Source organism: Topomyia yanbarensis, chromosome 3, assembly GCF_030247195.1.
Source record: "Topomyia yanbarensis strain Yona2022 chromosome 3, ASM3024719v1, whole genome shotgun sequence".
Classification (NCBI taxonomy): domain Eukaryota; kingdom Metazoa; phylum Arthropoda; class Insecta; order Diptera; family Culicidae; genus Topomyia; species Topomyia yanbarensis.
Genome location: NC_080672.1, coordinates 421809967 through 421823492, shown reverse-complemented (window position 1 = coordinate 421823492; position 13526 = coordinate 421809967). Strand labels below are relative to the sequence as shown.

Here is a 13526-nt window from a genome sequence, read left to right as displayed (position 1 = left end):
TTATCAGCGGGCCTACTGCAAGTATCATCCGCATGGCGTTCCCCACATTTACTGCACCGTTGCTTATTGCTACAGTAGGTGGCCGAGTAACCTAGCTGCTTGCAATTGGAACAATTCATGACCCACGATACAAACAGACGCACAGGTAGACGATAGAGATGGTCGGGTTTCATTTGTTTTCGAACCCGAACCCGAGAGTATGAAAATTTGAAAAACCCCGAGCCCGACCCGAACCCGAACATTTTAAAACTTAAAAACCCGAACCCGACCCGTACCAGAGAATGAAAATTTTGTAAAACTCGAACCCGACCCAACCCGAGAATTTCAAAATTTGAAAACCCGAACCCGACCCGAACCCGAAAATTTAAAATTTGAGAAGCCCGATCCGAATCCAACTTGCTAATACGGAGTATCAATCAAAGATCTCGAAGATTTTTAATTCTGGGCACCCGAGCTGGACCCTAGGCCCATCTAAGAATAGTAGAATCACTCGAATCTGAAGTAGCACCATACGCATTGAGTTATATCTGCATATGACAAAACAAATCACTGCCGAGTAGAATCCGCATTTATATTTACTATTATTGAACGTCGAATTTGTAATCTTCTAAGAAACTTATAAATCGTCGATATCTTAACCGGAAATTAAGTTAAATCGGCGGCTAACTCATGGGGAAACAGAAAGCTTAATGGTCACAGTTTCCAACAACCTTGCCCGTCGTACTTAACCCAAATTTCTATTTTTTTTTATCAGAAACCATTCCTGCAAGGCAGTTTCGTATAATTTATTACATGTATTAAATTAAGCTATGGCAATTGGTAATTCATATTCGACAGTTTTCGCTTTGAGATTCAGAATGATATTGGTACGATCGATATTGAACTTACTGCTGGGGAAACGAAAATACACTATCAATGATATTTATTTGTCGCTGCGCGATTCTGTAGATTTGCGAGCTAATGATGGTACTGTAAGACGGAAGCCTGATCGGTGTGCATATTTCTCATTTTAACTATGTTCTAGTTGTATTTTTGATGCACATTGTTTTAATTTCATTTTATGAATGAGAATCGAACATTACTGAGCATGCATCAAAACGAAATTGAAACTTTTGATTGTCATAGGAAAACGAAAGTCACTGCTTCTGCTACTCGTTTTCGTAGAATCGAGAGAGGAGGGGACATCGCCTTTATTGTTTTATTTTTTCATGCGTTTAGCGACGAAGGAAGCAGAGAAAAGACGAAGATGAATTCTGTGAATTTCGTCGTTCATTGAATAGGTATGAGAATTTTAGGCTCTGCTGCATATTGCTGTATTTTTATCGTTTGCATTGGCGTTTGGTTTTCAAAAAAGCATCGGAATAAATACACTTTTTGACCGGTTTTTGAAAAAAAAATGTTTAAAAGGAAATTTATTAATCTTTACAACGTCGTATAAATGGTGAAAATCGATTTGAAACTACCGGAGTTATAGCAATATGAAGAAAAATGGGAATTTTGGCGTACTTTAAAGACTTGTTCTATACAAAATGAAATATTACCTAATTAAATAGTCAAAACACGAATATTTTTAAACAGGTTACTTTACGAATGATTTTAGAATAAAACTATCTAATTTAATTATAAATTTAATAATAATTAGACATATGAAAGCGATATTAGTTCTGGGGTACGAATGCACCCCACAAAACCGTTTAGGTAGAGAAAAAGTCGCCGCGGCCAATGTATCGGTTTTAAAGTACCTTTCGAAATTTATATTCCATGTAGAACCAATATTATCCGAAAAATTCCTCTTAACTTGGTTTATTACTAATTATCGTGAAAAATAAATCGCAAAGAGATTTAAGATGTGAAACACGTATTGTTGAATGCTCTCTCATGAATGTTCGTTTACAAAATTAAATAATTCAGTCAGTTTACGAATCTGAAGAGACGGAATTTTATGTAAGAATGAAAAAATACAATATTTGAGCATCATAAAATACGACGAATTCTAGCGATTCAGAGGTGCTAACATTTGGTACGGTTATATGTGTCATCCATTCGTATCACGAATTATAATTGACTACTACAAAAAAGACTGCGTTTTGTGTAAAGACGCAAACAGTGTCATGAAATGGTTGGGTTGTTTTGTTTAAAACCCGAACTCGACTCGACCCCGATAATTTGTAATTTGAAAAACCCGGACCCGACCCGAACCCGAGAATTTCAAATTTGAAAACCCCCCGAATAGAAATGTACAGTAACAAAACCATGATTTTTACTGTGACAGTACAGTAATTTTACGATAATTTACAGTTAGTTTTAGTGTTATGCTACAATACAAAAACAGTAAACTTTAACGTTTTTACAGTAAATTTCAATGTAAAATATACTTTTACAGTAAAAAGGGGGGTGGTTATGTATCTTAACATTAAAAAAATCAATTTTTCTCCATGCATTTTTTTCTCGAAAACAGTAAAACTTAATGCGAATGCACTGTATCAATTTTTTGCTGAACAGTGAAATTTATTGTTACATGAAATTTTATTGTAAATCTACTGTGAGAACTTGGCATTGAACAATGTTGAAACAGTATTAACTATAATATTTATTGTTTTATGATTGTTTGTAGGGTAAATGCTATTGTAAAATTCTATCCGGGCCGGAACCCGACCCGAACCCGAGAAGCTTAAATTTACAGAACCCGAACGCGACCCGAAACCCGTCGGGTTCGGGTCGGGTCCAAAAACCCGAACCCGACCATACTTAGTAGACGAGCTCCTCCCACTTCAACGTAGCTCGGAAGTGCAGATCCGGCGAAGGTTGCGCGAAACGAGTCTGATGGATAATAATTCCCATCTTCGATGGATTTTGAGTGCAATTGCTTGCACTCCAAAATCTTAACTGATTGAAGGCTAGGGTCCTTAAAGCGGCCAACCCTATCATTCATCAGATTATCGACAGTTAGACTGGCATCATTTACCACACCGTCAATCTCCACATCACGAGAAGGAATGTAGACGCGATACTCCAGCGTAAAGAGACTATTGCTAACGATACCATTGGCCTGCTTCAAGTCAGTAACCACTACGCGCAGCTAAACTGAACATTTTGAATCTCGGTTACGGTCGAGTAACGTTTTGGGCCGAAAGTATACCACCCAAGGACCAGCGGATCCATCCTGGTAAACCTTGACTCGGTGGGGCTGTGAGACATTGGGGGGAAGTGGGGAAGGTGGATCGGCGGTAACAACTTCTGTCTCCGAATCAAATAGGTGTTCCTCTTCCCCAAAAGTTTCATCTTTGGAGGGAGATCCTTCTCCTTGATCCATTTTGTTGTGGGAGCACTATTTAACTTAAATAAAAAAATCAAAAACAATCATAAAAAAAATCGATAAAAGTATAAAACGAACACTTCACCAGTTGGTTCCTGACGAGCTGGTAGGTGAATTGATCTTTCGTTTGTTTTATCCGTCACGCGCGTGACCTTCACACAGTAAATACCCTGGTATAGCTCGTCTAAACAAAGCCGTCTTTCAGGTAAGAAAACTGTTTAGCGCCGCACTGCACTGCACTGCCTGACACAATTTAACGTTTACAATATTTATGCTCCAGCCGTTGCTGGGATAAACACCTTCACCGATATCGCCTAACTCAAAGTAATGTTACAACAAACAACGCACGTGTGTAACGATCGAGCGCTCGGTTACGAATGCAATATTTAATTTAATAATCAATTCAAATTTAAAAATAAAATAAAATAATCAATTCAAATAGTAAAATTTTCAAATCTTTAACTGCTTGATTTTTTGCATCTCTACTCTCTATTTAAATTTTTGAATTCTTTGATTTTTAAATATCCAAATTCGAAAATTCTTTATTTCTACCAATTTTAAATACTTGTAGATTTTTAAATGCCTAACTTTTCAAATATTTTTAAATATTCAAATTTTTAAATTCTTAATTTTTAAATCTTTAGGTTATTAAATTAACTCTTAAGTTTTTGATTTTTTTATTTTAAATAACAAAATTTCAAAGGTTCTAAATTTTTGGATTTTTGAGACATTTTATTTTTTTAAATTTTAATTCATTTAATCTTGAAATTTTGAAACTCTTTGATTTTTTTTATTTTGATTACACAGTTTTTAAACTTAGCTTTTTCGGGATTTAAAAATCTCTAACGCTATATGCGGCGTTGGGAATTGAACCCAGGTGAGCTGTGTATAAGGCAATCTATTTATCAACTACGCTATGGCCGCCACTTTCAGTTTGGTTGATGCATTCTAGAATTTTTGGGTTGTTTTTGTATATTTATTTTTAATTTTTTTGGTTTTAGTGTATTTTTGTTCATTTTCGTACTTTTTTAAATTTTATTTGTTTTTTATTTTTAAAATTAATCAGTTTTAAAAACTGATAATGATTTTTCTATTTCCAATTATTAATTTTTTCTAAATATTCTCCTTTGATTTTTTTTTTGGATTAGTGCGTTATGTCGTCGGCACATATGAATTTCTGCGGTTCCTTCTGTTGATTGAGAAAGTAAATGTCCTCCCACATTCATTGGCGACTGTGGAAGAATTTTTCAACCAGACATTTGTAGCTTGACAAATATTTTTTTTTCATTTATACATATTGTTAATAGATTATAAAAACCTCAAAAACCCTTAATGATGAAAAAAATGTGGGGTTTTTATTGCTTGCGGATTTTTTCGTCAGCCAGAGATACCATATTTGCGGATTTCTCAAAAAATGGCAACGGTGCATTACGAATTTACTTGTGTGTCGAATTCTAAATACGATTTTTCGGGCCTTCAACTGGTAACCTTCGGGTATGAAGATCGGTCACTCAACTGGTTCAAATGGGACCGAATCAGCTTTTTATTATTCACACATATTTTGTACGTTACTTGACCAATCTTCTCGATAACGACATCTGGTTCCTAAGTCCAACTATCAAGATAGATAAATTGCATAATTTGGCTAGAACGACTTCGGTTGGCTGGCATTGGTTTGGATTGCTGTTGATACCGGGCTGCAAGGCGTACGAAGAAGATCTAGGGAACTACGCAGTGACCGATTGTACATTGGGGTTGGACGTAATTCGATAGGTCAGTAGAAATATGTCTAACGTTCCTAGACTTATTGCGTCACCATTCTCGTTGCAAACCTGGCCGAGTTCTGCATTTTTGAATTGTGTGTCATTATCTGTGACGAGAGGCTTAGGCATTCCCTTGTTGGCGACTAGTCAACGAATCAGGTTGATGGTTGCTGTCGCCGTGATCCACCGAATTGCGAAAACTTCCGGATGCTTGCTATAGACGTTGACGATTACGAGATAGTATTCACCGTTTATAGGACCCTAGTTGTCGTGGACCAGCAGTGGAAGCCAAGATTCTAGTGTTGCGTTGGTGATGACAAGTCTTTGCGACACTGGCTATCATCTCATCCGATCCTGGCCAGTACACATAGCTGCATGCGATTACATTCATTCGTTGCACTCCTGGGCCCTTGTGAAGTTGATTCAAGCACTTCTTCCGGTAGAGCTTAGTGATCACGATCCTGTCTCCGAATATAATACAACCTTGGATAATCGAAAATCCTTGACGATCGTAAAATCGTCGTAGCTTCCAATACTATGCATCTATCTTTGGATTTAGCTAGTCATCTTGGATGACGCGGTAATTTTTTTGAAGAACTGAATCAGATTTGGTTGCCTGCTTGATCATATTAAAACTATATGGTAACTGTCAATGGCCGCTACTTACCTCAAGACTTCATCCAGGGTGGTACAGATTACGACGAAGTCTGGCTTAACAGGCTGATTGATGAGTCGGGACAGTACATCGGGATTCCCGAACTTGGTTGTCGAGATATATTCCATGGAGAAGTCGAAGGAGAGCAATGCTAGGGCTCAACGCAGAAACCAGTTGGACGCACAGATTGGTATTTATTTTTGGGCAGTAGCGATGCATGATCCGTCTGAAAACGGAATCGTTTCCCGAGCATGAACTTGGGTAACTTTGTTACAGTATAGAGCATCGCGAATCCTTCGCGATCTGGCGGAAAATATCGTTGTTCTGTTCGTCGATTTTACCGACGGTGAACTTATGAACTTTATTTTCGCTCCAATTCTGATGGTTCAGACACTATTATCTCCAGATTTGGGTAATGTTGGATCAGTAGAAGACCAAGTCAGGACAGAATCGATTTTAACTTGTCGTACGCCTGCTGACATTCTAGAACGACGAACTGGTTCAGAGAAATTCGTTCAGTGGATATCGTAGAGTTCGGAACGAACTTCGTGCGGTAATTTATGGCGGCGACGAATGAACTCCGGTGGAGTCCTTTGGAGGCGGTATGCTTCTGATGGCCTCAAGTTTCGCTGGATCTGGACGAAAGCCATAACGGTCCAGTAGGAGACCTAAATACCGGATCTGCTCTTGAGAAAACGAACACTTTTCTGGTCGTATTGTGAAACCGGTGTCTTGCAATCGCTGTAGCACTGCGTGCAGATTCTGTTGGTGCTTCGCAGCGTCCAGATAACCCGTAAACCATGTTAACAAGGTGTCGATTAGTCTGAAATGCTCCTGGTGTAGCTTTAACCCTAGGCGGCAACCTGTTGTATTGATACAAGCTCCAATCGGCGTTGTTTGTAAACATATTTCGACAACTTTCGTCAACTTCTATTTGTAAAAAGGCATCCAACAAATCAATTTGACTCAGTTCTGTGCAATTCGCCAGTTTTAAGATGTCCCGCGGCAATGTAGCACTATTTTCTACAAAAAATAACTAATTATATATTTCAACCATTCTCATCATTTTTATCTCTCATTCCACAGGTGGCCGCTCGAAGGATGGCTGCCCGCTGATCACCTTCCCGGACTACAACAACTTCCACAATTTGTCCGATCTGGACTATCAAAAGTTGATATTGTACCTCACCTCGGTACCGTCCCTCTCTGAGGCTGATCTCGGATTCAATCTAATCATAGATCGCCGAAAGGATCGCTGGGCATCGGTGAAAGCAGTTCTGCTGAAAATCTCCATCTACTTCCCCGGAATGGTGCACTTCGTGTACGTCCTGCGACCGTCCGGGTTCCTCCAGAAAGCCATATCGGAGGTAAGCAACAAATTTTTCAAGGACGAGTTCCGCTTCCGAGTGATCGTGTGTGCCACGCTGGAAGATTTGCACGAGTACATTTCGAGGACTCAGCTGACGTTGGATTTGGGTGGAGATCTGGCGTACTCACATCACGACTGGATTCAGCAGCGAATATCGCTGGAAAAGTTCTCCGGATTGACCAATATGATCTCGTGCAATCTGGATGCGTTCATGAAAACGATCCACGAAATGGAGTTTCCTAATTCTGTTGACGCGACGGAACGGTTGATCGAGGAACAGGGTGAACAGTACGAAAAGTTGAAGGTATTTACCGTCAGTTTGGATCCGTTGTAAGATTTGGATTGATGTTAATTTATATTTTTAGGAGGACATAATGGCAGCCGGTCGGCATGGTGAAGTACTGCTAGATGAAATGCGAGCCAAGAAGGAAGGCGATAGAGAAGTGGGCGAGCGTTTCGGTAACATTAGCTCAATTGAAAGGTAAGTTTGTATAGGTCCTAGTTCGACTGACTAGAAAATAATAGCTTAGGTTTAGCAATAAGGTGGAATGCTAGCTGTTTCTATCTTCTACTATTGTTGGTTTCGTTCTAACAAAGAATGTTTCGTTCTTTGATTTTGTACACATTCCTAATAATACTAACTGTTTCCGATTGGTTCATTCTTCGAACCAACAGAAGTGTACTGACAGAGGTGATTTAAACTGGAAATACGTGAAAGTATTTTAGTTTCAGTCACCTCACTGAACTAGCTTTAAGGTTTAGTTTTAGTGTTAGAAGTGTTTAATTTGCCTTGCACTGGTTACTCTCCCGAAAAGATCGAATAAAATTGTCATTAATGAATAATAGTAACAAATTAATCAATCATATTTCTATTCGAACCAAGAATAGGCGGAATATCGCGTCTCGTTCATTTTGCTGTATGGCTTGCGTGTTTGATTGTTGTTGGATTGCGAACCCTAAAGAAAACCCGAAATTTCGTGATGCTTGTGAATACTATAGTCATGCGGCGATTGATGTTAGTATAATATTGTCATTTGCGTCAACATCATCAAAATCATTTCGCTGTACATTTGCTACGCTCTGATTCACCAATTAACTACCATCGCTTGGTAGATTTTTTGCTTTGCATTGGAATGCTGTTAATTCTTTCAACTTTTTCACGTATATTTATGAATATTTTGAACATCAAACCTTGCCTTATAATTTAATTACTACTTTCAAAAGTGTTTTTCATGAAATTTTTTGATTCAGTTTTAAATTATTTGGAATCGAGTACCCACATTTTAACTGTACATTAAAAAAAGATAGCAGGCGCTACTTTCCCAATTAGTTCCAATGTGAATGGGTTCGATACCCTATTCTTCACAACTTAAGTATTAAATCATCATGATACGTCGCAGCGGCCCACCAATAATGTTGCAGTTGCAATGAAAGCAATTTTCATATCAGCTTTAATTTTTTCATGCTCAAGTATTATCGCACATTGCATAAGTGTGGGCGCTTTAAGGGTACGTTCATAGTTACAGTTGCTATAAACTTATCGTTCATTTGTTAGCGGTTGTTCTTATCATCGCAACTTGAGCAGGATTTATTTTCAAAATTTAGAATGCTATTAAATATTTGTAGTAAAATATAGTAAAATAGTCAATTTACGATTCAGGTGATTGCAAAGATAGGGTTTTAATTTCTTATACATATACATGTTTAAATTTGTTTCTAAAAAGTGAAAAGAGTTACGGTGACGTTTGATAAGTGTTCTCAATTATTTCAATAAGTAATTCCTTTATGTCATATACAAATCACGCAAAGCACGCACGCTCTAGCACCACAGCATAAACACACACAAACACTACAGCAAACATTTCCCTCTTCACAGCACCAAAACAAACGCGTGTCACTCACCTAACTCTTTACTCACAATCTCTCACACTTACCCGCTGGATGCCGCACGTATCCCCTTCACTGTTTCATGTAATGTATATTGACATCTATACTTTTAACTAGCCTGCTGTGTCGAACCTTTGAAACTGAAACAACTGCTAATATCATAATCCTGTCGTATCTCACCCTCGCCACATTCCCATATCTCATCCCATCTCATCGGTCATCGCTCGGTCGCGCGTTTGCTCAAAATTATTCCTTCCTCAAAAAAAAACTTGAATCTTCCAAACAAACAAACCAAAAAAAAAGATCCAGTGCAGGCAATTATTCAAACCTTACTATGCATCATCTTGATGACAGTCGCGATTGTCACAGACTGCTGGTGCAACTGGAGGAAACCGAACGGCACTTCGAGGAGTTCTGGACGGTGCATCTGTCGCGGCTGAAGAAATGTCTGGAACTGCGCCGGTTCGAGCAGGACTTCCGGGAGCTGCAGGGTAACTTCGACCGGCACCAGGCGGCCGTGTCCGACATGACCGAGATTGGCGAAACGGTCGAACGAATGGATCAGCTGATTAAGGATACCAAAGAATACCAGCAACACTGTACGGTCGATGTGGATCGGGCCAGCCGGGTGATCGCCACCGGACAGAAACTGATCGGGTCGAAGGGCTGCATTAGCTCCTGCCCGAGGGAGGTGGTGCAGCCGAAATGCGACGAGCTGAGTCGGGTGTGCGAGTTGATCAACGAGCGTATTTCCAGGCGAATCGAGACGCTGATCAAGGCACGGGAGCTGATGGAGCGAGTGGAGAAGGTAGGGTGGTGGACGGGTTTTTTTTCAATGACAAATTAACTAATTATTAATGGTCGGTTTGCAGGCAAACAAATGGTGCGCCCGTGGTATCGAGCTGCTGGCCACCCAGCGAATCGAGAAGTGCTCCGTTTCGGCGGAAATTGCCGCACAGAGTCTGCTCGAGATTCAGGAGTTTCTCGTTTCGGCCGCCGAGTTTAAACTATCTAGTCCGAAAGAGTTCAAGAATGTCATCCAGGAGAGTACAACTTTAGAGACTAAGGCGCTGGTGTCGCAGGTAAATTTTCGGTAACATTGACTCGGAAAAAGTTAAAGAAAGTATACCGCGGATTTGAGTAACATCATTTGAATCCTAAATGGAAGCTCCGCTGTTTGCTCTCTATGACTTTTCCTAATTGTTATATTGATGTATATTTTGTTTTATTGACCCAAGCTATAAGTTCAATTAAGGGTTCTCAAATTTTTGAATGAAAAGTTGCAATGAGGTGATTTTATAATTACGCTTTGTGCAAATCAAATCTTCGACATAATCAGGTGAAATGGTCATTCAGAGATTACGGTCCATTTCGTGGAATAATAACACACGTCTGCTGTTTGTCAAGCCTAGTTTTCTCGTGCTTAACGACTGACCTTTCAATACAGGAACCCCATTTCAAAATTTCGGAAGAAAAGTCGTGTAAGCTTTGGAACGTTTTTTGTTGAGCTGCATGGAAATAATCAATTTTTTTGCTATTTAGTTGAAAATATGTCAAGCAACGTTGTATTAAATTATGGTGTGTGTATGACATGCAGTAATAACGAAAAAATAGCGTCTTGAATTTGTTTCGGAAACTACTCGGAAAAGGTAATTTCCAGCCCCTCTCTGTCAAAGCCGTTAATATGGTGCACCAACCAAACACTAAAATAACGAAAAGTTTTGAATATTGGTCCACTACACTATTGATCCGTATTGTCCGTGTCAAGCAAACGTAATCGGTCAGTGTAAGGTGGTAACTCTATCGGGTTGCGCCATGGCAGAGATCTAAAAGCATATCGGAGAAACCTAGCTTGTATTGATTCAATTCTAGTAATCCAGATAGTCGCCTACGGGCACCAGATAACAGCCAAAGCTTCCAGGACGGAGCGAACAAGAGAGAAATACAGTGATCTCAGGCAGTACGGGTCAGTAAACTCTTTGGCTATTCTTATTATGAATGATCTCTAAACGACAATTTGGAATCCAGTTGTACACCAAGGTCCCTGACAACTGACACTCTTTCAAGTGATTTCCCTACCACGAAATTGTTTTTTTTCTGCGTGTGAAAAATATTACTGAGCATTTGGATACACTGAGAGTAAACTGATTTCGAGCACACCAGTTACAAAATTAATCTAGTAGACGCTGTAGTTCAATGCAGTCTAATTCAGATCGCACAATGAGAAACAGTTTAAGGTTATCTGCATAGATAAGTTTGCATCCAGGCGGAAGGATATCACAAACATCATTGAAAAATAAGAACAGTTTTTCGTAGTTTAACAACAGTCAGATAGAAAAAGATAGATTTGGTCAGCCACATACCCAACTCAGGAATGCTGTTGTGAACACTAGAGAAAATATTTCTCCGAGTATGGTTCAGTTTTGGTGGCGGTGGTCATCGATGTAAATAGTGATCTTGGTTTCAGCGTTGTCATGTGCGACTTAGTGTTACATGTTGTTCTTCGCAATGAAGTTTCTGTCTGAGCTAAACTTCTCTTCAAAACTAGTACACGATTACGGACGTGGTGTAGCTGCGTGTATCCTGGAGATTAAACTCAATCTTCGCTTTAGATAACTGTTGTTTCCCTGTGGTATTGGCACTGTTATTTTCTGTGGCTCGTTCATTTGACTACGCGCCCAGAAGTTACGAAACTGTACTGTTTGTGCAGTGGATAAGCAACAAAGCGGCAGTTGGAATTATTTGCTTACATTCTTGATAGCTTTTACTTTTGTACTATGCGAGACTGACTTTCAGTTAGGCATGACGATATTAAAAACAGTAGATAATGAGTGAACAAGTGATTGCAATAGTTTTAATGAATATTAAAGAAGCATAACATAATCCCCTACCCCCTGTTGTCACATGTTATCACAAAATACAAAACTCTCCCTTTTCCCTCAGTGGACGCTGACCACCGACGGTACCATTAATTTCGGATAGCTGTTTTGATATGTTTTACCTGGAACAGGTAGATCCAATGAAGCATTGTCACTAGCTTCTCCTCTAGGTCGGTCTGCTTCTACATTACCTCGAATGCCAGCGTGGCCTGGAATCCTGCAAAGCTTGATTCTCGGCCGAGAAGACGTTGCAGTGCGGAGGAAGGCAAAACGATTGTTGAAAATGCACTCCAAATACTCCTACACCGACTGTGAAAACGTCTTTCGAACTTTCGGCTGAAACGATATGTCAAGAGCTCCTGAACATCTTCAGCTCTTGCAAGCGTTTTTTTATGTCCCTCAGACTCTAAGGCTTGGGATCGTACCACTCTTGAGCAGGTAACCTCGTACGAGTGCTGATACTTGGAAGACGAACTTCAACCTGTCAAGTGTCCGGAAGCTTGATGTACCAAGGGAAGATCGGCATTATCCCTGCTTTTTCCCAACATCCGGATATTCAATCGTGCAATGCTTTGAAGAATAAGCAAAGTACCTGCTTCAGCTTACACCGCTGTTTTCACGCTCAAAATTAATAGCGTCTAAACTTTTTTTTCTTATTGTAGCTTTACCCGTCAGGGTCATTCGCTGATAAGAAAAGGGGGGTAATGTTACAATAAGTTGTTTACAATGTGGAGGTGGAGGACCCGTGGTTGTACAGTTCGTCGTTGTTCACTCGGTTCAAGTGTGATGGGTGATGGCTTTTTGTGTGTTAATTGGTTTGGCTGCGGAGAACCTCCCTCATACTCGGCTTTAAGGGAGGGATCCATTCGGATTGTTGATGATGAGATGATCGTGGGCTGAGTTTGGAGTGTCTCTGCTTCCTTCCTCTTATAGTTGGGTATCTGAGTCCTCCAGTCCCTCGCGCCGCTTGACTGACCATCATCTCAGGACGCAAAGGCAGGGGACGACTGATCAGATAGAACGAAACCATAGTGATTTCGTTCAGTTATGTGCTTTTTAAAACAGGAGAAGCTTTTGAAACGGGACCCCTGGCTGTTAATTCAAATTTTATTATATTCAACGGAATCATGCTTGAAATTTTCCTGTTATTCTTCAATATACACTCGATACTGCTTCACCTCAAAAAGATTTCCGCTTCCCGTCAATTGATGGACAACGCAGCTCCAGTTCCGCTACCGCCACTCGTCTAGCGATCAGCTGCTTCGGCTGCCCGACCGTCCGACGGTGACTTTTATCAACAACTAGGAATATATTACCAGAATGTGACAGGACTGCGCACGACGATCGACAAGCTGTTTGTGGCTACATCTGATGCGAATCAGGATATTATTGTGCTAACAGAAACATGGCTGAACGACGATATAAACTCGCTACAGTTATTCGGTCCTAGGTACACGGTATATCGCAACGATAGTGATAAAATTACTTCCGGCAAAACAAGGAGTGGCGGTGTCCTGATCGCTGTTTCAAATCGGCTATCGTCTAAACATAAAATAAGTCACAACAATGGTCTTGAACTCTGGGTGAACATCAATAAACATGGAACAAATATATGTGTAGCTGTTGAATATCTTCCCCCAGAATCCGCAAATGATGC

At 39.9% G+C, this 13526-nt stretch overlaps 1 protein-coding gene across 4 annotated transcripts in view; it reads left to right on the top strand.

Annotated features, from left to right (window-relative positions):
* The window catches only part of LOC131692963 (guanine nucleotide exchange factor DBS), a 382061-nt gene that overhangs the window by 123024 nt on the left and 245511 nt on the right, over positions 1–13526 (top strand). For 3 of the 4 annotated variants that reach the window (XM_058980403.1, XM_058980402.1, XM_058980405.1), the window contains exons 4-7: positions 6821–7407; positions 7469–7584; positions 9345–9798; positions 9863–10072. In XM_058980403.1, coding sequence (XP_058836386.1) covers positions 6821–7407; positions 7469–7584; positions 9345–9798; positions 9863–10072 — 1367 coding nt within the window. The remainder of the gene's footprint in view (positions 1–6820; positions 7408–7468; positions 7585–9344; positions 9799–9862; positions 10073–13526) is intronic. The other variant, XM_058980404.1, reaches the window with a different exon arrangement.